The sequence below is a fragment of the Pyxicephalus adspersus genome, chromosome 1 (genome assembly GCF_032062135.1).
Source record: "Pyxicephalus adspersus chromosome 1, UCB_Pads_2.0, whole genome shotgun sequence".
NCBI lineage: Eukaryota > Metazoa > Chordata > Amphibia > Anura > Pyxicephalidae > Pyxicephalus > Pyxicephalus adspersus.
Genome location: NC_092858.1, coordinates 70,454,099 through 70,478,810, shown reverse-complemented (window position 1 = coordinate 70,478,810; position 24,712 = coordinate 70,454,099). Strand labels below are relative to the sequence as shown.

At 37.0% G+C, this 24,712-nt stretch overlaps 1 protein-coding gene across 1 annotated transcript in view; it reads left to right on the top strand.

The window, feature by feature from the left end:
- LOC140332407 (sodium/hydrogen exchanger 4-like) overlaps nt 1-24,615 on the top strand; it is a 27,793-nt gene extending 3,178 nt beyond the window's left edge. Inside the window, exons 2-12 of the mRNA XM_072413679.1 lie at nt 3,679-4,142; nt 11,264-11,523; nt 13,847-14,064; nt 14,753-14,955; nt 15,039-15,125; nt 16,071-16,141; nt 16,762-16,920; nt 17,896-17,986; nt 22,960-23,079; nt 23,384-23,471; nt 23,622-24,615. Coding sequence (XP_072269780.1) covers nt 3,679-4,142; nt 11,264-11,523; nt 13,847-14,064; nt 14,753-14,955; nt 15,039-15,125; nt 16,071-16,141; nt 16,762-16,920; nt 17,896-17,986; nt 22,960-23,079; nt 23,384-23,471; nt 23,622-23,905 — 2,045 coding nt within the window. The 3' untranslated portion in view covers nt 23,906-24,615. The remainder of the gene's footprint in view (nt 1-3,678; nt 4,143-11,263; nt 11,524-13,846; nt 14,065-14,752; nt 14,956-15,038; nt 15,126-16,070; nt 16,142-16,761; nt 16,921-17,895; nt 17,987-22,959; nt 23,080-23,383; nt 23,472-23,621) is intronic.
- Nucleotides 24,616-24,712: the final 97 nt, after the last annotated feature.

Sequence of the window (24,712 nt, the reverse complement as noted above, 5' to 3'; positions counted from 1 at the left end):
GCTGCAGCCAGCATAAAGGACACACACGCAGGATCAGATATCTGGAGCTGTCTTATAAACAGGTGAGTGTCTTATTTTAATTATTTTATTAAAAATCGGGGGTGGCTTACTTAATGGGGATGTCCTAAAATTGGGGAAACACGGTAGATGTTCTGTTTAATGAGAGGCCCTAGATATCCAATGGGTGCAGTAATAATAAGATAACACAATAAAAGTTTATTACTCTTTTTTAACTAATAATTAGATGGTCCAAGGGTGTTCAAATATGAGATTCTACTAAGATCCATCCAGTGATAACTGCTCACAACCTGTGCAATGACAAGAGGTCTTTAAAATCAAGTTCAGCTCTAGGACATATTAACCTTTTTTTATTAATTTTAACCTAAATTTTGATTTTGACCCAAAATTCTCAGCCATTCAGACTGGAATTTGCCGGTTTCAAGCATCTCTAGTTAAGACCCCTATTATTATTATTATTATTATTATTATTATTATTATTAATAATAATAATATCATTATTATTATTATTATTGATAATAATAATAATAATATTAATATTAAACAGGATGTATATAGCACCAACATAATATGCAGCTCTGTACATTAAATAGGGATATCAAATTAGAGACAAGACACAGACAGTGACACAGGAGGAGGAGAGGACCTGGCCCCTAAGAGCTTACAATCTAGGAGGGAAGTAGTACATAATAGGAGGGGGGATATGGAATGGTGGGAAGTAGTGAGGGTTTTAAAAAAACAGAAGAAGGCAGGTAGGCAAGTTTAAAAAGATGGCCATTGACCATTAGTAGGTCAATGAAGGAGCGAAGAGAATTGTTAGGAGAGTATTTTTCTATTAGTAAGAAAGGTAAGTGGGACAAGAACTGTGGAGAGATATGAAGGCAAAACACAGGAGCTTGAATTTGAGTCTACGGTAAAAAAAAAGCCAATGAAGAGAACTACAAAGAGAGGCAGCAGAAGAGAAGTGGTGGGAAGGATGGATGAGTCTTGCTGCAGCATTCATAATAGATTATCAAGGGTAGAGTTGGGTTAGTGGAATATGAGAGATGAGAATGGTACAGTAGTCCAGACGAGAGATTAAAAGAGCCTGTGCAAAGACTTTGGCGGTCTCTGGGGACAGGTAGGGGCAGATTTTGGGGATGTTGTGCAGGTGAAAATGACAGGACCTGGAAGTGTTCTGAATATGGGGGGGGTAAATGAGAGGGCAGAATCGAAGGTAATGCCAAAGGGAGGGATAAATAACAGTGATGCTAACAGTTAGAAATATGTCATGGAGAAATTTGAAATTTGAGGGGGGATCAGACATCCATGGATTAGACATCCATGATGAGAGGGCTGACAGACAGCATGAAACCTTATCCAGGACTGAGGGAGACAAGTCAGGGATAGACAGATAGATTTGCCTGCTCGAAAGCCAGACTGGAGTTGGTCAAATAGAGAGTTGGTGTTCAGATAATCTGTGAGTCTTTTAAAGACAAGGCTCTCAAGAATTTTGGAAACAATATGGGAGAAGAGAGACAGGATGGTGCTAGAAGGTAGGGGGGGTCAATTGAGGGTTTCTTCAGGGAGAATAATGGCATGTTTGAAAGTGGAGGGGTAGATACCAGTAGAAAGAGAAAGGTTGAATAGTTTAGTTAGTGCAGGGGCCATGCGGAGGAATGGGCACAGAGTAGATCAGAGGGAATTGGGTCAAGCGGACGGGTAGTGGATGGAGATGATGGGAGAAGAGAGGAGACTTCATCCAGGGTAACAGGGCTGAGGGAGGTTAGTGACGATTTACAGGTGGCACGGTGAACATCATGTTAGACATCATGTCTAATTTTTACAATTTTATTAAAGTAGGTGGCTATGTCTTAAGCAGAGAAGGTAGTTGTGGGGGAAGCAGTTGTGGGGTTTAGGAGGGAGTCAATTGTTGAGGCTGCGTGGGTTGGAAGTTTGGGAGGATATGACAGCGGAGAAATTATTTTGTTTGGCAACAGTGAGTTTCTTTACTTTCAATCTGCTGGAAAGATTTCCCCTCACTTCCTGTAGGAACTTCTTGTACTCCGAAAACCATGGGAAATTAGAGGAAATTTTACTAAAAAAAACATAATTTTCATTACAGATCAATAGAGTGAACTTCTGTCTGCAAGCTATAAAAAATATGTTCTTATTTAACCCCTTGCTATCCCTAATTAATTCCAATCAGATCTGGCTTCTCAACTTTTACTATTATTTTTTTGATTAATAGTTACACATTTTGGTTTCCATTCATTTTATTTGTGATTTATGGCATTAAAAATATGCATAAGTATGCATAAAAATGGTGGCTCTGAAGTTAGCACTCTGGCCTTTTCAGCATTAGGTCCCAGGTTCAAATCTCAGCCAGGATGCTAGATACATGAAGTTCTCCCCGTGTGTGCCGTGTTTCCTCCAGGTACTGTAGTTTCCTCCCACATTCCAAAAACCATGCAGTTAGGTTAATTGGAAGGGGTATTGTGGGTAGGCCGATTGTGCACCCTTTTAAGGGACAGCTAGTGACACCACTATGGAGTTTGTAAAGTGCTGTGTAATATGTTGGAGCTATATACATACAGTAGACTCCGAGACTATCCGGCCTAATGTGGCGGAAGGGCAAGCCAGATAACAAAAAGGCTGGCCTGTCTGGAGTTTTAATAACCTCACCAGCAGTAAGCCCGACTGTGACTCGGGGTAAAAAAACAAGCCGAAAGTAGTAAGAAGTGATAGTTAAAAATGAAAAAAATGAACAATTACCTGGTCCCATCGACGTCCTCCAGTGCCCTGCCATCCTCTGGACGCGTCCTCTTCCTCGATCTGTCCCCCGGCGAGTGTGCTGACGCTCCCTGTGACATTGGTGCGTACAGCTGTCGCTAGGGGCGCGGCGGGATTTTCAAATAATTTTGTATTACATTCAATACAAAATAACTGTATTGAATGCAATGCAATGAATTTATGTCTAAAAGCAGTACATTGTCTTTCATGAAAATTCATTTTACAGTGTAAAATAATAGTATGAGCATGATAAAGTTTGAAACACAAAATCATGACAAAGTTTATTATTTAATTAATTTTTTTAAATTGTATTTAATTTATTACTTTGACATGATTTTGTGTTTCAAAATTTATTATACTCATACTATTATATAAAACTGTAAAATAAATTTTCATGAAAGACAATGTACCGCTTTTAGACATATAAATCCAGACAGAAATGAACTGCCCAGGAGGTTAATACAGTACAATACTCACCTCCACACACAGGCCAGCACTCCGCTCGCCACACCCGCGAACATCTGACACAGAAGAAGTGGAGCTGGAGAAGTGAAGCAGGCAGCAGGGAGGTCTCCGCTTCAGGGAGACTGCAGCAGACGCCCGCAATGCCCCCTAGCAATTGATTACTTTTTTTACTACAATTGATTTTTTTTAACTAGGCGGGATCGTATGGAGGCTGGATAGTTGCGAGCCTGAAAGTCGAGAGGCTACTGTACTGTCTAATATTAATGCATATTTAAAGAAAAAAAAACATTGTTCCATTAGCAATAATTTAGTACATTTCTTAGGTTTAAATGGAGCTCTTAAAATGTTATTTGTTAGGGGTCACATTGTTTATAAATGAGTATTGTTATGTATTATCCCTAAATAATATATTTTATTCTAAAGGATTTCATCTGTACCACAAGTTGCCAGCAATAATGCCAGAGAGCTGCATTCTGATAGCAATTGGTGTACTACTGGGAGGAATCATTTTTGGGACAGATCACAAAGCACCCCCTGTTATGAGAACTGATATTTATTTCCTTTATTTGCTGCCTCCGATTGTGCTTGAAGGGGGATACTTTCTACCTACTCGGCCTTTTTTTGAAAACATTGGAACCATTATTTGGTGGTCTGTGATGGGAACCCTTATCAATGCTTTTGGTATTGGACTTTCTCTATATGCCATCTGTCAGATTGAAGCCTTTGAATTGACTGACATTAATCTGCTACAAAGCTTGCTTTTTGGGAGCCTGATATCAGCAGTGGATCCAGTGGCTGTCCTTGCTGTCTTTGAGGAGATATCTGTAACTGAACGACTATATATGACAATCTTTGGAGAATCTTTGTTGAATGATGGGATCACTGTGGTAAGTCATTTGTTTTGTGTAATCAAATGCTAAATACAAATAAGAATAACACATGCAGTGACTATGTCTGTGGAAACATACCATTCAGGCCTCCATATCAAATGATCTCTAACTCTGTCACCACATAAACCACATTCCTGTAAATAATATAGGCTTTTTGTTACTACAACATAATAAAAAAGTAAAACTTTTTTTTTCTATAGCAACAAACCACAATCAAATCCACAATCCAAAATTACAGTTTTATCTGATTAAATGTGTGGGAAAGCAATTGCAAAGAATAAAAATTTTAGTTATATTATGAAGTAAAGTACAAAATGGATTGTATTACAGCTTTCCTTCCCGTGGTGGCATCATTAGTTTTGTTTTTTTAGGCCTTTCAACATTCATTTCACCAACTGAAATTCCTGCCATTAAAACACTTTCTGTCCTAGGGGGGCAATACACACTCACTGGTATATTTAAAAAAACAATATGGAATAAATAAAAGAAGATAATTGTCAAGATTTGCACTATGGTTTCCACTAATGGATGCGTATAAAGGGCTGATAAACAAACAGTAAAGATTGTCATGAGCAAACATGTTTGAAATCAACACATAGTTCATTAGCCACAGGCTGAGGACAGCAGCAAGCAATAAAATAATTCATTAACAATTAAAAATCACAACTCTGAGTCAAAAGACACAGCTTTGTAAAAACAATCTAGAAATGCATGGTCAAATATGAACCCACTCAAAGCAAGAATTATTATTAGACAGTATATATGCAGCCCCGACATATCACGCAGTGCTGTACAACATCCATAGTCATGTCACTAGCTGCCTCTCAAAGTGGCTCACAATCTAATGTCCTTACTTCTTTAATACAGTCTAAGGTCATTTTTCTGGAGGGGAAGTCATTTAACCTAACTGCATGTTTTTGCAATGTGAGTAACCCAAACAAACACAACCTAACCACTGAGCCACCGTGGTGCTTTTTACCTTAGTGATCAATCAGAATTTTATTGCAGAAAGGGACAGGCAATGTAAAAAAAACATACCTGCCTGATCATTTTCTTAAACTGTCAAATTCCTGGAGGTGCAAATGTTCAGCTCAGCATATGAAGCGCCGCGACACAGGATCCCTTCGTGGGAGTTATGTCATCCAGGCCCAGCCAATCAAGATGGCTGAAGATTGAAACAAAGAAGGAAGTAGATGGCGGAATCCAAGATACAAAAACAGATTGTAGACATGTGAGGGTATTTTAAAAAATTCCAATCTGGCAGGTAAGGTTATTTCTCTGCAGAAGGGATATTGCCTGTCTGTCTGTCCTTTTTAGGACCTGCCTGATCACAATTTTTGAAAATTTTAATTTTAGCTCCACTTTAATATCAAGGTCAGCTGTAAGCTATTTGGCATTACAACGAATGACAGCTAAACTTATATTTGACTAAGATACTTCAGTCTGTTACAAACTTCGTAACACAAACCTTCACCTTATTATCTTTGACTCTCTCCCTTGCCATTTAGGTATACCAATGGCCCACTCGAAACTTCCTGGAATTTACAGTATGTGGGAACATGTGGCACTCACCCTGGTCTCCCAACAGTGCAGCTAAGTAGCCAATTGTGAGGCTAAATATTGTCACATAGGAGCTGGGCAATATGTACAGTCATATGGATATTAGACGATTGTCACTGGAAACAGTCTTTCCTGATTGTTTTCAATGACAGATGAACAAATTAATGCTGAGCATAAATCACTGTTCTGTTCTATGGAAAAGGATAGGGGGAGGACGAGACTGGCACCCCACTGTTCAGTGGTCATTTCTGATCAGTTGTTTATCAGTCCACAATGGCAGGGGGGCACTGTACACATGATAGACTTTTTCCTGAGACAAGCATGACTCTTGTCAGTGTCTCTGACTATTGCCTGACATGTGTATGGAGCTTTAGCTGGCCATGTCTTTGATGTCTGAGTCATTTTGGATCTTCATGACCTGTGGTTTATGGGACAATATGAATAAAAGCTGAAATAGGAAATATTCCTGTCTATTACAATATGTGGGGATCTGTAGACTGAAACCATAAGGATTATTATATTTACAAAAGCTGATAAATGAGTGAGAGGGAAAGATGGGAGGCAGGAGAAGTTTCCCCTAAATTCATTCACATTGGTAATACAATTGCAAATTTAATAGGAGGCAGCAGTCAACAGTCATTAAAAGGCTGGAGCAACACACACAGCAGTGTATTTGCATAGCTACAAGCCACAAAACCACCAAAAAGCTAAGTTTATGTACATAGTTCTTTTAACAATTGTCCTGTGAGATTAAAGGACTTCAGCAGTACAACTTCAATGAGAAATGCCTTAATGTACATATTGAACAAAGAAGGTAATAGCTGGTCAGCAGAAAAATCACAGTTGCTGTTTGAATTCTGTAGTTTCTATGTTCACAGTTAATATGTACCATGTAATTTCTGTTGTAGACAGTAACCTGGTGAATTGTTCAGAAGCAGAACAAACGAAAAACAGCGAAAAGTCAGTACACTACTGCAAACATTCCAAATGTAAATACTGAAACCAGCCTGTGAGTGTTTCAAAGTGTGATTATCATCTCTGCAATTTAGAAAAAAGTAGATCACAGCTTTAGTAGAAAAGTACTCACGTTTATAAAGATATAGAAAAAAGAGCAAATACAATGACACTCTGAAACAGGTGCAGCTATGATTTTGTGCCATGTACCTACACCATACTTTGCTTGTTTTCTTTTACTTTTTTTACCCACAGTATGAGGTGGAAAGTCTGGCAAAATATGAAGTGGGAGTCACTATTTCTGTTACACTGCTGGATCACTTCTAAATAAAACAGAAATAGTAGTAATATTAGTAAATAATAGTAATATTTTAGCAGCACATATTTGGCTTTTACATTTTTCATTTTTTTAGGAGATGATGCAAGCTATTTACCCAGCTCCCAGTTAATGAATGTTCCTTGTTTGAATCAGTTTGGATATTATGATATACTTACTGGGTTTTATCCCTGATCTTTCATGCAATGTCCTGCATTAATATGTGACCACCTTTAATCATTTTTAGTAGGAAAATAAGGTGACATCAAAGATAATCTCATGAAAGTCTTATTAAACTGTACTTTGTTGTGCATGCTCATGTTTACTTCTTATCCAATAGCCCTATGTTATGGGCATTTCAAATACCCTAATATAGACAGAATAAGGTCTGCCAGGATAAGTATAATAACAAACATGTTTTCTTATTTATTTTGTTGTAATATATCACTTAACGTATATGTCGACAGAAATACTGATAAATGAAAATCCTGAACATTATTATTATTAGACATTATTTATATAGCACCAACATATTATGTAGCGCTGTACTTTAAATAGGGGTTGCAAAAACCAGCCAGATGCAAACAATGACTCAGGAGGTGGAGAGGACCTGCTCAGAAAAGCTTACACTCTAGGAGGAGAAGGAGAATTAAAATAGAAAATATTAATCAGCCTTTCTATGTAAATTTTTGAACTTGTACTGTACAGTACAACTCACATGTACTCCCCGTCCATTAAGCAAAAACAAATACAGACATGGAGCATGCAGACAGGTATAGGGAGCAGAATGATGACTATGTAATCAGTCTGCAGCTCCTTCATTGTCCAATCAAAAGCTGGTTGCAAAGAGTGAAATCTGTGATATTGTTTTATTTTTAGAAAAAAATATCAAGTCATACAACCTGGCAATGTTTTCTGGCAATGCTGTGCAAATCTCAAGATTGGCTATAAAAAATTACATCCCCTTTGGTGTGTATTACAACTCTCATATACAGAAAGTTTGTAGTTTATGTGATACCCAGTGTTGGCTAACCAGAGTTAATAAAAAAGCAAGCATTTGAGATATGATCAGATCCCTTCAGGTTTTATAGCAAAACCTGAAAGCTTTCGTTTTTATTAACTGAAGTTAGCCACACAAAAAAAAACTTTCTGCATGAAGCATTATCCACCACAATACAAGACTGTACTACAATTCCCATATTCCAATATTTCCTATAATTCCCGTAACAAGTATTTCAAACCTTGCACTATTAAAGAAATGTAATAATAGAAAAAAAATGTTGCACTATTCAGAGACTACACACTGAGACATTTATAACCGAATACATAACTTCTTATGTGGAAAATAGGTATTGAGCTGTGATGTCACTTTTTAATCAAAGTACATTGTTCTCCTTTTCTCTCTAATGGCTAATTAGAAATGTAAGATTGTTTGCTACATATCAATTACTGTCTTTCTGAACTCGTTATAAGCTAATATTCAAGGTACTTAAATATGAGTGCTTATTTTCAAACTATTGGTAGTAGAATGCAGTATGCTTTGATTTACTAATATGTTTACAGAGAATGATTAGGACTAGTAGTAAGAGCCCACCGAACCATCTCTAAGTTAAGAATATTTTTCCTCATTTGTTGAAATATATGTATGGAGATGTGATGGTATTGCCCGTTTTACCAAAGTAAATTGTCTGTACCAGCTAATAACTATTCATAGTTATTACAACTATTCATTTCCTATTTTCTATAAAATAAATAAAATAATTTTTTTCACAGGACAGTTTCACTTTGAATAAACTTTTCTAGTGTATAATGCCTCCATCCCCTTAAAACTATTTACAAATGTCAATCTAGTGTGTGTAAATAGCTTTAATCTAGGTTGCCTGGTAAAATACCTATATTCACAATCCTGAGATCCTAACGTTATAGTTCTGCCCAGCATTATGCAACCTTGCAAAGAAAATTTAAAAGCCTGATCTTTTTTGCTGATGTGCACATGTATCACATCAGTACTCATGGCAGATGTCCGCCATCCAGCATAGTACAGCTCATAAATTGGAATAAACAGGGTAGTGGTGCTTATGTGCAGTAGAAAGAAGATCTGCCCACAGCAATTCCCTCTTTCCTGTCTCAGAAAGTTAGGAGAATGATTACCCTTTAGCAATTATAGTATATTAACTATTTACTAACACCCTCACTTTTACTGCAACCAATGGTGTGGTGTAAATCTTTACCAGAAGTTCCATATAAGAGAAAAAAAGCAATTCTGGTGCAAGCACTAACTTCCCTCATTTCCAGGACCTAATTTGGAGAAAATTACATAAGCAGGAAAAAAAAACTATACATAAAATGCAGCGCTGTACATTGAACAAGGGTTGCAAATGAAAAACAGATACAAACAAAGACACAGGAGGAGAGAGAAGAGCTTACAATCTTTTTCCCTTCTTTCCAGGTTTTTTCTACTATATTTGTGTACCAGCCTTTGCTATGTATCACTTCCAGTTTCTCCCTCCGCCTCTACCTGTGCCATTGTTTTCTGAGTTATCAGTAAAACTGTCATAAAGCCAGACTGCCATGACTGCTTTAACTAAATGCTGTAAAACCAGATTATCTGAACTTCCAGCTCTTTGATAATAGGAATTTTACTGATATGAATTCAAGTGAAAGAGTCAGTGTTACATAGTTGAGTGCAGAAATAAGATATTGAACTCTACTGTATTATAATATAATCTATATTATTTAGATTACAAGGGAGAAATGATATTTCTACACTCCACCTAATGCTTTTCTGAAATAGATTGTGACTGTCAAAATTATATGCATGTTGTGGAATATTTTAAACAAGAACTGGGTGAGTTTGTTTGCTTGGTTCTCTGTTTTTATTTTAGATTTAATTATACATCCATCAATCTATTCACTCGCACATATATATTTTTGTTCCATATATTACCCTCTATTCATTGGTTTGTATATTATACTAACAAACACATCATGTAATATTTACTATGTAGATTAGTAGCAAAATCATATTTGAACTTGCCAAGCATTTCCTGTTGGATGAATTCATGGCTATTTAAAAATGGGTTGTTTTGCATAGTACATTCTGTTTAATGTAGCATTTGCAAACAAAGTAGGAAGGAATATTGATTTGGGGAAAAGACTTCCTACTGCAGTACAGTCAAACAAAGAGAAAATGCTTAGCAATTTCCTTATATAGCATATAATGTCAAAGCTAGATCAACTTTATGTAAGGTAATAGTATTTTATATATTAAGCTTCTGTTGAAGTCTTGCTTTTTTATATTTCAATGTTTTTTTGTATTTGAACAAGGGGGGAGTTAAATAGAAGACTCACTTTATAAGCTATTGTTGGTGAGAAGTTGTCCATCTATGAGGACCTAAAAGTCAACCAGGGTTCCCAGATGCGGTCGAACTTATCTAGGGTGTTGTTAAAAGTGTGTGTTACCTATGGTTCTCCATAATCCAATCGAAGTCTTGCTTTTTTAATTTGGTATGCAGTCAGGCTGCATAGCAAGTTAAGAATGTGGATTTATTTTTTTATTATATACTCTAATGTAAATTGTAAAATCTGCTCTGTGTCAGCAGCACACTGAAAAGCCTGACATCTGTTCTCACTTAAGGTTTCTAGTGGTCTGACACTCTCCCTAAAAATACATCAAATAATAACAAAATTAGCATCATCTTCTTAATCAGTGTTGTTTATCGAAGCACAGGGTAGGAATAGGGCTGCTGTAAGAGTCGTGGTCCAGCTATCCAGCATGCTTCTTGCACAGGGCAGCTTCTTTTAGTTGGCAGCAAAAAACACATAACCAAAATAGGTTAAACTTGTCACATTTTGACAGTAAAACAAGAATAGAAGACTTCATTTGGGCCTAATAAACAATATTCAGAACCTTTCTTCTACCAGTCACACACAGCTAAGAAGACAAGCCTACTTAATATTAAAACCTACTGTTTAAATCTGTCCTATAATATCCACACCAGCATCTTTTACTTTAAAGTGTTTGTCAAGTTTTGGGAGAAGTGAAAGTGGGAACTTCTGTATGCTTTTTACTGCTATGGGCTCTGTTAAGAGGGATTTATCATCATTGTCTGTCCCGATGTTAAGAATTTCACTATGCAGGAAGTTGGGGTAAACTAAGTGAATTTTTTAAGCAGATATTTATCTTAAATTTGTATTTAGCTATTCAATAACTATCAAGTTATTGATTAATTGCATTTTGATTGTACATTCTGATTAATGAATTGCATATTTTGTATTCCCTTTACAGGTGCTGTATAATATTTTCATATCTTTCACACAAATGCACACCTATGAAAGCATTGAAGCTGTAGACATTCTTGCAGGCATTGGACGGTTCTTTATGGTTGGAATTGGTGGTGTGGTTATTGGGATTATATTTGGATTCTTCTCTGCTCTTATCACACGATTCACCAAAAACATAACTTCAATTGAACCCCTTCTTGTTTTCATGTTCAGCTACCTGTCATACTTGTCTGCAGAAGCCTTTTACCTTTCTGGAATATTGGCGTGAGTACCACTAAGAAATGTTATTATGTTGGTAATATGCTCAGTTGCCTTTTATATGTTCCCCAAGAAAAACTGCTTATCAAGTCATCAAAAATGTTTAATGATGCAGAAGGAGTTTTGAGGAAAGGGTTTTTATATTAAGGGAATGTTTAGTTTCAAATGCTTTTTGTTAACATGCGTTCACATTTGTCCATAAAAAGGATACTTAGTAACTGCTACAGTTTCCTATTATTAAACTGAAGTTGCATCAATTTACCCAATAAATGAAACAACCCATAGCAACAAACATAACTATGTTGTGAGGGGTTAGCTTCAAATGCTCAACGACATATGGTTTTGTTATAGCACAAACCTACAAGCAGTCCCTCTGTCTCTGGCGGACTCTGAAAGCTTAAGGTCCAGGTAACCCAAACTATGTTTTCTTGGATAGAGTTTCTCTATCCAAGAATACAGGGCACTACAGGTGATGAATTGGGACAGAGATCGTAGTGGAACTGCAGACGTAATAGACGTCACAATAGAGCTGAACTACAGATTACCTCTGCAGATCCACTACAATCTCTGGGCACTACAGGTGATGAATGGGGACTTGTCCTCATTCATCACCTGTAGTGCTCTTTATTCTTGGATAGAGAAACTCTATCCAAGAAAACATAGTGGAAGCACAGCGTGGCAACAGCAATTGCTGTTGCAGAACTGTACTATGTATTCTTGGATAGAGTTTCTCTATCCAAGAATACAGGGCTCTACAGGTGATGAATGAGGACAAGTCCCCATTCATCACCTGTAGTGCCCGGAGATTGTAGTGGAACTGCAGAGGTCTGCAGTTCAGTTTCCCACGTGACGTCACAATGGAACTAAACTGCAGTTCCACTACAATCTCCTCTATAGTGCCCGGAGATCCCACAATTACAGGAGGATTCACATGGCTGCACAGCCGCAGGAATCATAATGTCATTGTAGGAAAACCTGTAAAAAAAAAAAAAAGTTAGTAAAAAAAACACAAACTCTCAATAAATTACTTTAAAATAATTTTTTTTTTTCTAAACACATTTTTTCTCTAAAAATTTTACCGTCCAATTCCCACGTTTTTCGGGTCGGGTCTAACCGAATTCGAACAGCCATATTCGGGCGAATATAAGGACAACCCGAATTCAAACACCAACACTACTCCTTACTACACTACAATATGTATATAAACAAAGCTGAAAAATTTCTGGTAGTTATTCTATACTTTAGCCATGCAATAGGGCCTTACCATATAACTCTTTAGCCATGTGGTATATGCAGGCAGTGTAGTTGCATCATCAACAGCATTTATGTCATTAAAATCAGAACCTTTTCGAATTCTAGGAGGGGGTCTTTGGTGCTTGCTAGCCTAAAAAAGTTTTGAGTATGGTCCACTCCTGCCCCCAGCCACAACCCCGTCAAGCCTCAAGTAATGACAAGAAACACCAAAAAGAAGAAGCACCATACCACCAAACGGGACCTACATTTTGTTACCATTCCACTATTCCACAGATCACCAAAGACCCTCTAAGATGCCAAGCTGCTATGACAAATTTTGCATTAGTCTACCTTTTATATGTGACCCTCTCATTGCTTCATAACTAGAGAGGACGGGTGGAACGATGCGCACGAGACCATGTATCCTAGGTGGGAAGCAGCCTGATTTGTTTAAAGCTTATCATACAAAGCTTCAAGTTACAAACCATATTTCATTTCAGTAAATGCAAAACCTCTAATTCAAGGCAAAATCAAGTTCAAACTTATCCCTAGTCTTGATTCTGCAACCCACCCAATTTCTCTGTTGCCTCCCCGGTAAACTCCACAGGTAACACTTACACTTATGTGCAAGCAGAGCATTACCAGGTAAATGTTTACTTTATTTGACATTTTATTGCTGATTACAAAAAACTGCCTGCAACTTTTTTTATTTTATGATGTTGATTTGTTATTAGCCTAAGTACCAAAAATCATACTACTTGCTATGTATATTTTTTGTATGATAGATTATTATATTACATAGACTAAGCATGTACACATTTTAGTCTTTACTTTTTTCTGCTGATCCCAATGCATCTTTGATTTTTTATTTGGTCATTGAATTCTTCGATGGTAACATCTTACAAATTTGTTATTAACAATGTAACCCGACAGGAAAATGTAAACATCACTTCATTAAAATAGCCACCAAGTCAGCTTTGTTGTACAAATACATAATTATAAATACATTTAGAAATCAAAATGCAGGTATTTGGACACATCCTTTACATTTTCCATATGGATATGGAGTAATTCATTATCTTTGTGTGTTTACCAGTATGACAGCTTGTGCAATGACCATGAAGAAATATGTGCAAGAAAACATCTCCAAGAATTCAAGCACAACTATAAAATATTTTATGAAGATGCTGAGCAGCGTGAGCGAAACTCTTATATTTATCTTCATGGGTGTCTCCACAGTTGGAAAAAACCATGAATGGAACTGGGCTTTTGTCAGCTTTACTTTACTCTTTTGCCTACTATGGCGAGCACTAAGTAAGATGTTTATAAGTTACCAGTAATATACCATTTATTACACTGGTCCAGCATCAGAATAGCAGCCCCATGTGTTCTAGTGTGGGATTTATAATACAATAAGTAGATTGATGTGTATCATTAATACTTTTTGGCTAGGGAGAAAATCAACTTTGTACCATCTTCTTCTGTGTTTTAGTCACTGACCACCCTTCTTTGGATTACTCCTTTATTACATTGTCATTTTGTATCAATCATTCAGAAGGTCAGACTCCTCCTAAGCATGACCACTCTGAACCAAAGCCCAGGAGATACAGAACTTGGCAGGAAACAATGAATACTCTGAAGGGTTGTCCTAAATATTTATGATAATCTTTGCTTACATCACTAAGCTCCTTGACAATTAGTGGGGCTGAAAAATATTCATAACTTAAAAGGTAAACTCTATGAAATAGATTGCTGAAGCATGAAAAAGTACTGAACAACAACCTCAGTTTAGGCACACAAAGAAGAAGAAGAAGAACTACTCCTTGTAGATCGCATAACATATTAAAGACACTTACTACATATAGCAAGGTCCCTACATATGTGTATTTTATTATTAATTTATTGTTTATGATGATGTTCATGATGATTATTAATATTAGCAGTGGAACATTCTAGCAGTAGTTGAATCTAATCACTTTTACCATTTTTTCATAAAATGCAGGTGTTTTTCTTCTTTTTCCAATATTAAATCGTTTCCGGACGTACCCATTTACTTTAAAAGACCAACTGATCATTGCATACAGTGGTATACGGGGAGCCAGTAGCTTCTCACTTGTATTCCTGTTGCCTATTCTTTTATTTCCAAGGAAGAAAATGTTCATTACTTCAACAATTGTAGTTATATACTTTACAGTATTCATTCAGGTAAGAAATACAGTTTTTTCAATGTGCAAATATGCAAAACATAATTGATGACGTTTGGTTAGTAAATGTTCATTTAAATTTAGGGACTGACCATAGGACCCCTGGTTAGATTATTGAATGTGAAAAGGATATCGAAAGAGCAAACAATCAACCAAGAAATTCATACTCGGGTAACTGAACTGTATTTTTACAACCTGTTACATTTTTAAATTCAAGTACATCTTTAAATAGAGTTATTAGGTTAGTTAAATGTAATTTTCTGTTAAATAATACACTGTACAGATTTTTGGTCTTAAACTAGTGCAGGAACAGGAAGTGGACAAATTACAAATAAACACACTAGCTACTGAATCACTTTTTTTTATAAGAAACCTGCTGAATTCTGTTTTAGAACCCCAGGACTCAAGTACCTTGCATACTATACTATGGTATATGCCAACACCTTTCTCTCTTTTGTACTGTCTGTATCATTCTTAGTCTCATCCCTGTTCCTAACTGTGCTCTGTCCCTGTCTGACTTTCCAGCAGTCAGTTATTTCTTTAGTTAAAGATTTGTTCTTTCAGTACTACAGTTTAGATTGTAGTTTTTTTTTTGCAAACAAGGTTTTAATTTTTAGGTGATCCAGAGGGACATGAAAGTTACCTGGAGCCCAAACCATATCCATCCTCAGGGACATTACTCAGACCAGTCATTCTTAGGTCTTATTCTTTGGTTAGATGATCATGCTGCCTGTTGATAATGGGAATTTCCACTACATTACTTGGTTCTGATTTATCTTTATCTGTTATCTTTGTCATGTAATAGGCTAGCACATGGTACTAACCTGGCAATAGGTAGCTTTTATTTCTCATTCCAAAGCTTCTGACTTGACCATTTTCATTTTATCATTTCTACCTGTACCACTTAAGATTACTCACTTCTACAAAAACAATCGCACCTAACTCATTTCAATACAACATACGGCTTAGTACCACAATAGGTGAATTCCAATATTGTAACATTGATATGCTAGAAGGAAACAAAGCCTGTAAAAAGCAAAGCACCTTGAATATTATGTTACTAATTGTATTTTCCGAACAATATTCATCAACAACGTATAACTTTTGTCCAAACAGTTAATGGATCACCTGAAGACAGGAATAGCAGATATATGTGGCCACTGGGGACATTATCAGATGAGAGAAAAGTGGGTAATAAACACATAAAATGATTAAAACAACTGATTTTGATGTTTATGTATTGAATTAGCAGCACAGACTGCTGCCACAAAAAACAGATCAATCACCGATATCAGTAGTTCGTGTCATGAAGACATACAGTAGATGTAACTTTATTAGAAGTATGAAAAAACAGTGACTGGACATCGGGTTCTTGCTAGTATTTAGTGGAAGCTATGGATCTAAGAGAGCTTAGAGTACTTTGCTATCCCAGAGTGCTATGGTATTTATTTCTTTAACTACCTGTCACCTGGCTGAGGCTTGGCTCTGCCCTTACTTGTTACCTGGGACTCAACTTTGGACAGTCTTAATGGTGGATGACCTAACTGGCCAAAAAGGAGCTGAGCCTGAACTAGCTATAAACCAAAGAAATAGCAAAGTTTGCAAAGAGTACTTGGGATTGGAACATTCTAGAAAAACTAACATGACATATTAGTAAAAAAGTATCTGACTTCAAATATACTTTAATATTGTGTTGCTATAACATATCAATGTTACAAAACGGTTTGAAATAAATTTCGTATTCATTAAAAATGTATAATTTCTCAAGTCATTATATTTATAAAATATGGTGTTTGTTTTGATCCAGATTTAAGAAACTTGATAATAAATTTCTCCGGAAAGCTCTTATCCGTGAACATCAGCCTAAGTCAAGTATTGTCTCTTTGCATAAAAAGCTTGAGATTAAACAAGCCATTGAAATGACTAGGATTGGAATGAGCAGAGATTCTTCAACATCGTCACTACAGTAAGTGTTTTTTATTGTGTACAGTAGGATTCCACATACACAGAACTAATCCTGATAATGCTGGTGCTCTGTTCTGTGTATGTATTATTACTATTATATTGACAGCAAAAGCTTCAACCTAGCTAAGTATGAATCAGATCTTCTGAATGGAGTCTGCACAATAAAGTACAAGACCGTTATGTATAACCTAACAATAACAAAACCGTGCTACAGGTACAATGGTATTTTAAATATTCAAAGGGGATATATATAATTTTACAAACAAATTAAAATATATATGTGCAAAACATTGCCAAATATATTTATATATATATATATACTAATCATCGAGTGTAATATTAATTATACAAATGTTGTTTATGTGACTGTGCTTCATAGTTCTTCTCCATACATGTCTATACGAGTCATTGGGAGAGGTCTGACATATACAGTTTTCTAAATAGCTTCCAGTTGCTCCTCATTCAGAAGAATTATCTCTGTCCTTCTGTTCCTTTTGTGTTCATTTTGACTACCGAACATAGTATACTTCACTAAACCTTTCATCCAACCTCTATAATATTGTACTTTATACTATATTAATTTAAAAATTAGTTAACCAATAGAAAAGTATTGACGAACAATAAATCACATTTCCACATTTCTCATGCAATAATTCTCCAAAATCTTCATAAAGGGAAGGAGTGTATCCTTTGTCTTTATACTTTGTGATAAAAAGTGCCTTTCTTTTTATCATAGAAAGTTGGGAGGTATGCCTGTAAATGGCATCCTAATGTTGTTGGCCTTCCCATAGTCACTGCATCCTGCAGTGCAGAAGGTCTGCTGGTGTTCCCTAGGGCAAATCTCTGACCTCCTAATAGGAGGGACAAGCTTTCAAAACCTTGGGTAAACTTTACACACATAAATAAATTTACAAGGGCCAAGTGTTGTTACTGTGGCCAAAGCAAAAATAATTGATTTTTGTTTGATCATTTGCAGAAAAAGAAAAGTTTCAAACATATTTTCCACTGACCAAGTAAACCACATGAAAGATATATTAACAAACGGCCTCTATCAAGTGCGGAAAAGGGTAAGTTGTATTAGATTCTATAAAAAGTTATTTTGGAAAAGTTTGGAAAAGTCTTTTTTGGAGCAAGTATAGGTTATATTAAATGTAAATGCATAACTATACATATTCATTAAGCTGTGAACATAGTAGTGTATTCTGTAGATTCATCACTGCTGTACATACAGTAAGCACTGTACTTAACTATTTTTAATTATCCTTTCAATAGCCTCTAACACTGCCGTAACAACTTCCACACTGCAAGAGTCGATGAAATCATGCATATATCAGCTATTTCCATCTCTTGCTATTTTTAAACTAGAGCACTGAAAAAAGATTTGCAGTTATTTCATTTTTTAAAGCTAAACCTAATTTCACTGAGTGGGATGACCTCTCATCATAATATGCAATTATGCACTATATTCTTTATGGCACACTTACCTACTAAAGTGCTTTTCTTCAATGTGGACACTGGATCCAGTGATCCAGCCCCCAGTTACCACTGCCTCACATGCCACCACCAATCCCCCCCACCACATTTTCTGCCACTACCTTGTCATTTCCAACATCCCAAAGAAACGAAAACAGGATTTAAATATCATGGGAACCTTAATTCTTTATATACAGAAAAAGAACTGGTCCATTTTCATCTAGACGAGTAGGGAGGGAATGGGGTTGAAACTAATCAAAGTCTTACTGAGATACAAAATGGCAAGCAGCAGAGTAGTTGTGTGGATATATGCTTCCTTACTTGACAAGCAGGTCAAATGAAGATCTAAATCTATGACCCTCTAAGGTCTCACAGTAAGTTTCCATTTCTATCCAAGCATAGATTACCTACATAGAATTTCCAGATTAATTGACATGAATTCAAGTATTGGCATACATTCAAATGAGTAACAAGAAATGTGTGTCCTAGTTTTATATTTTTTCTTCCCTAGGTCAGTAAAGCTACGTACACACTTCCAATTATTATCGTTGGAAAACGAACGACGAACGATCCTGCACGATATGTACGAACGATCGTATAGCACCGATCCTGCACATAGCGATAACGACACGATCGTTCGTAGATATTGTACACATAATAGATACGATCGTTTGAGCGATAGAGGAACTATGTGCACGACAGGAAAGTGAACGAACGTTCGTTCACTACGCATGCTCAGACCATGGACGATCAACAAACGACCGTACACACGAACGATGTTCAACGATCGTCGTCCAATCCGATCCGCCGGTCCGGTCGTTCGTTTCCAACGAGTTTCCTCGTTCGTCGGCGTCGTTGGTTACTTTTTTACGAACGATTTTTTGCCCAATCAATCGTTCGTCGTTCGTTTTGAACGATAAAAATTGGAAGTGTGTACGCACCTTTAGTTTGTGCTGCTCCCCTGGACAATAACATCCTTTTATGCTGACACACACACGCAGACCATGGAAGTTGTGATGATGACTCTGAGTCAGCTCAACCATGCACCATTAATCTGAGGTCATTTTGCAGTTTGATAGCTCCTAGGGATTTTCCTGCATGTTATCTTTATCTCTATGTAAAATGTAGCATATGGTGTTTGTACCTGTATTGGGGTGACCCCAGGGTCAGATTTCTCACTAGCCTACCTAGGCCATGCACCATGCACCAAGGCCACTAGGGATGGCATTGCACCGGTCAAAATGAAATGTCTAAATAACCCGAGCAGAGCACAGCATCATCACAATAGTGTTCAGGCTACAGTTAGCATATTGGCCAGTAGGTGTCACCAGAGAATGCCCAGGTGGCTTCGACCCAATGTGCAGAGATAATGCTGTGGTCAGGAGAAAGTTTGGAGGGGGGCATGCCATCTACTCCTGGTGTTAAGCAGTTCTGCTGAGGACGCCCCTGTGCCCACAGCCTTTTGACATCCCCATCACTTCTATAGATGATGTTGTAGATTTGTAGTAGTTTACACATAGAAAAAATAAAATGATTCTGCAGTCTTTATTAGTAATATACATCATTCAAATGGCACCCCAGGGCACTAAGACAGCAAGTCTGCAATTCCAAAACCCATTTTCTTTTTTCAGTATGTATGGGTTACAATAACCTATTCTGAGCAAATGACTGCCAAAGCTTCACTGCTTGGTAGGGGGCTGGATATGAGAGGGCAGCCATGATGATAGTAGGCAGGAACTGCATAAATGCTGGAGGAAATGCTGTCCTGGCCTTGACATCCTAGGTTATGGCTTTCATGACCTTGTGGGGAGAAGCTATCCAGTAGGCATACAATCTAAACATTTTAATCCTTTTAAATAAGTGATTTTATTGCTGTCCATCTCCATAATATTTTCCTTTCTTGTTGTCCTTCCAAGGGACAGAAAGTAAGTACCGTATTTTTCCCCGTATAAGACGCTCCGGAATATAAGACGCACCCAATTTTAAAGTAGGAAAATCTAGAAAAAAAGATTCTGAAAGATTATTTCCCTTCTGATCACTCATGTGCCATTCATACCGGTATTCCCCTTCTGATCACTCATGTGCCATTCAAATTCCCTTTCTGATCACTCTGTACCTTTCAAATTCCCTTTCTGATCACTCTGTGTTATTCAAACTCCCCTTCTGTTCACTCTGTCATTCAAATTCCCCTTCTGATCACTCTGTGCTTTTTTTCTATTGTACGGCAGTTAGGACAGGGAACAGCAGGTGGCGCTGTGCCGGCTTCTTTCGCTTTGCTTTACAGACAGGAGAAAACACGATGCTGGCAGAGGAGAGACACGCTGCAGCCAGAGACACACGCAGGATCGGGTATCGGGTGAGTATAATATTTTAAATATTTTTTTTAACACATTTGTCGTATAGGACGCACTAACTTTTCCCCCCAAGTTTTGTGGAAGAAAAAGTGCGTCTTATACGGCAAAAAATACGGTAAGTTGGAGAGATTCTGCTTATGCTAAATTATTATTACAAAGTAGATATAAAGTGCCAACATATTACACAGTGCTGTACAAAGTCCATAGTCATATTACTAAATGACCCTCAAAGGGGCTTACAATCTACTTCAGTCATTTGTCAGTAATAAAGTCTAGGTACAATTTTAGAAAAAAGCCAATTAACCTATGTATTTATATGCATTCTTATGCACTTTTACAAGCTTTTTAAAGCTTGCCTTTTAAGTAAATGAGTACAGAGATATATAAAACCCTTTACGCCTTCCCTGAAAGGGTTAAAAAATATGTATAAAAATTAGGACCAGATTTAAATTAGGTAATTTATTAGATGTGTGTTTTGTGTAGCTGTTATTTTTTTTTACAGGTTATCCCACAATGAAAGGATGATTCCCAGGGCTGCATTCTTGTCATGAAAACAGCAGTGGGACTCCTGACAGTGTGGGATCCCCAGGCACTAGAGGGCAAATTAGGACATGTCTTCCCATTCTCCTTTAGTGCTCCGTGATTGTCTGCGGAAAGGGAAACCCTGATAGAAGCTCAAGCGTCATCAGGATCTCTCCTTCATCAGCCAATCACAAATCAGAGTTCTACTCTGCTCATAGCTTTGCTTTCTTGGGAGCATGTAAGAAAGCGGAGCTTCAGCATAGCAGAGCTCTGCTGATTGCTCTGTTCCGTGATTGCCATTAAGCACTAGGGGGGAATGGGAACAAATCTCCCCATTCAAGTCTAGTGCTGAATGGCTGAAAAAAGGGAAACTCTGATGACGGCTCAAGCATCATCAGGGTTTCCCTTTCCGCAGCCAATCACAGAGCACTAGAGGTAAATGGGGAGACTTGTCCTAATTTGCCCTCTAGTGCCTAGGGAACATTATTTGTAATGCTCAAAAATGTGCCTCAAGAAAATGTCCTGGTGTAGATTAGACCATTGGAATGCATGGGAATTTCAAACATGGGCATTTAAAGCCTCAGGGTAAACGATGGGGAAAGCGTCTGTGTAGACTAAGCCTAAAACACTCCTAAACCAGCCAAATATTCTTTATTTATCAAAAAAAGAGGTCCTGTAGATTTACCCTACGGTAGTTTATGTTAATGTCTTTCAATATTTTTGAACATGCCTCAATGTTCTATACATTAACATACAATATGCCAAATGTTTTAATGTTTAGTGATAACTGCTAGGGATGAGTGAGAATGACTTTGACATTCTCGCAAAAATTTCCTCGAACTTCCGATGGGTCAGCAAAATTTCGGTCAACCAATTTTGCGGACCCATCGGAAGATTGAGGAAATCATTACAGGAGGAGTACCGTGGCTGCAATGCAGCCATGTGAATCCTCCTGTGCATGATCCCTGGGCACTAGAAGGTAAATGAGGCAAGCCCTCATTTAAGCTCTTGTGCCTGGGGATCGCACACAGAGGGATTCTCATGGCTGCATTCATTCATGATGAGCACAGCCACGAGACTCTGTGTTCTTGGATAGAGAATCTCTGTCCAAGAACACATACTACATGGCTTCAAGAACAATCAGTCAGCTCTGCTCCCCTGATTGCTCTTGCAGGTCCCAAAAAATTCAATCTTGACGGCTGAATTTACACAGGCCATTCTTGCTCACATGTTCAATAAGCGAGAACGGCCCATTTCGCCGCGAGATTGAATTTTAAAATTTTGCTTGCTCATCCATAATAACTGCCAATATTGGCCCTAGAATTGGTACTATTACTTTTTTTTTTACTTTATTGCTATCAAACAGGGATGACTAGACTCCTATGTAATAGCAATGTGCAGAAGACAAGTCTTCTAGATAGATAAGCTGCTTCTCCACCCCCAATGACTGAGATTTGACAGCCCTGAACCCATAGATGCTCAAAGCTGAGCTGCTTTATAGACTATAAATTTCTCTACATGTTGGTACTGTCACAGCTCTAAAACAAAAAATGGTGTTGGTGGCATAAAAGGTTTAAATGTTTACCAGAATTGAAACTGCCTTGAGTGTATGCATGAAATAAGGATCCTGGGTAAAGCACAAATGTTGTTTTATAAACTATCCTGCATTCAGTCCTGGTCTTCTCTTTTAGACATCTTCATATGTAAAGTATAATTTACCAAAAGAAGACAATGAAAGACAAAACAGAGAAATTCTTATTCGTCGCTACTCAAGTATGAGGAAAGGAAACAGTCTGCCGTGGGGAAGACAGGTAATAGACGAATCATTTGTTCATATATAATTTGATCCAGAGGGGTAATCGGTGGTATTTTTACAGTCAGAACCCTGGCTGAGAATGGTTACCCTTGAACTGTAATGACAAAATAAACACTGTACTAAAATTGGTACACCTAAATATGGAAGTAGGTGTCTGTTTTTCATTCCTTCTCCTAACTATTTTAATATATCAAAAATAAAAGTCTGCAACAGGATAACCTTGTTAAGTTGCAAAATGCTAAGAAATGTTACTTTACAGTCTTTTACCAATATTTATTGTTCTTTTTATTTCTTTTTAGCAAACAAATACCGGAAATGTGCGTTATTTATCGCTGCCCCATGACTACCATACAACAGGAAAAGATTATAACCTGCAATTTTTGCAAGGTAATATTACAAATATTATTACAAATAATACATTTGTTTTTCTTCTTTTTACTTTTGGTAAACTCACATTAAACACATATATATTAGATCACATCTTTACTGTAATATTCTTACATTGTATATATTTATTGTGTGTGTTTCTTTGGGCAGGTCAAGATAATGACCATGATTCTGTGTTTTTGGAGACATCAGGGACATTACCTAGGCATGGTACAAATTTACCATCATCACCTTCACAAAATCTAAAAGGAAATGAAGGAATAAAAGAAACCACAGCCACTGCTGGAACAGAAATTTGGCCAATAAAGAAGAATGAGTCACAGAAAAAGCTCACTGCAAGATCAATGCATCAGACATCTAAAACGAAGCCATATTTTGATATAGTGCTTGAGGAAGATGATGACTATGTGGATAGTAAAAATGAGATCTTGTAGATATAGAAAGAGTATGGAGAATTAAAATGACCATGATAAAAAAAATGGCGAATACTGACATTTGTGACATTGCACACAAAGTAGTATTGTGAAGATGGATTTCTTCCAAGAAGATAATATACATACAGAACATATGAGGAAAGAATAATGTTGGTACAAGGATATTTACATTGACATACCTTGCTAGGGGGATCCATTTATGAATGTTTTTACACATTTTTTTATTTAAGATTCACAAATTGTTCTAATTAAATTGAAAGAAATATTTGTTTTAATTTGTGAATTTTGTTTGAAACCATTTATAAATAGACCCCTAAATGTGTGTCAAAGATGTCAAGAAAAAGCTGACAGTAGTCTGCATTAGAAATTAAGTACCAGCCTTTGATTTGTTATCATTCCTGGCCCTTCTGAAGGAAGGAAACCATGTGTACTAGCAACACCCAACACTGAGGACAATGAAGGATGACCTAAACGTTTGCAACATCCAGACTTTCCAAAAAGGTCTCCATAGGTTGCCTTTGTCAATTGTTGGCACCACAAGCCCTGGGAAATGAAAGGTTTGGGACAACTACTCTTTTACATGGATATTATATTTATGTGTCTACCATTGTTGTAAATTTGTGATAATATTCCTTCTGCAGTGCTTCCAACTGTGCGTGGAAAAGCAAGTCATGTAATTCAGATTTACAAATTACAAATCCTCAAACAGCTGCTTGAAATTTTTTTTTATCCTATATCGCATCTCAAATCTTTTCATGCAAGCTTGCAGACACAAAATTAAGGGTAGACTAGGTTCAGGGCAATAGC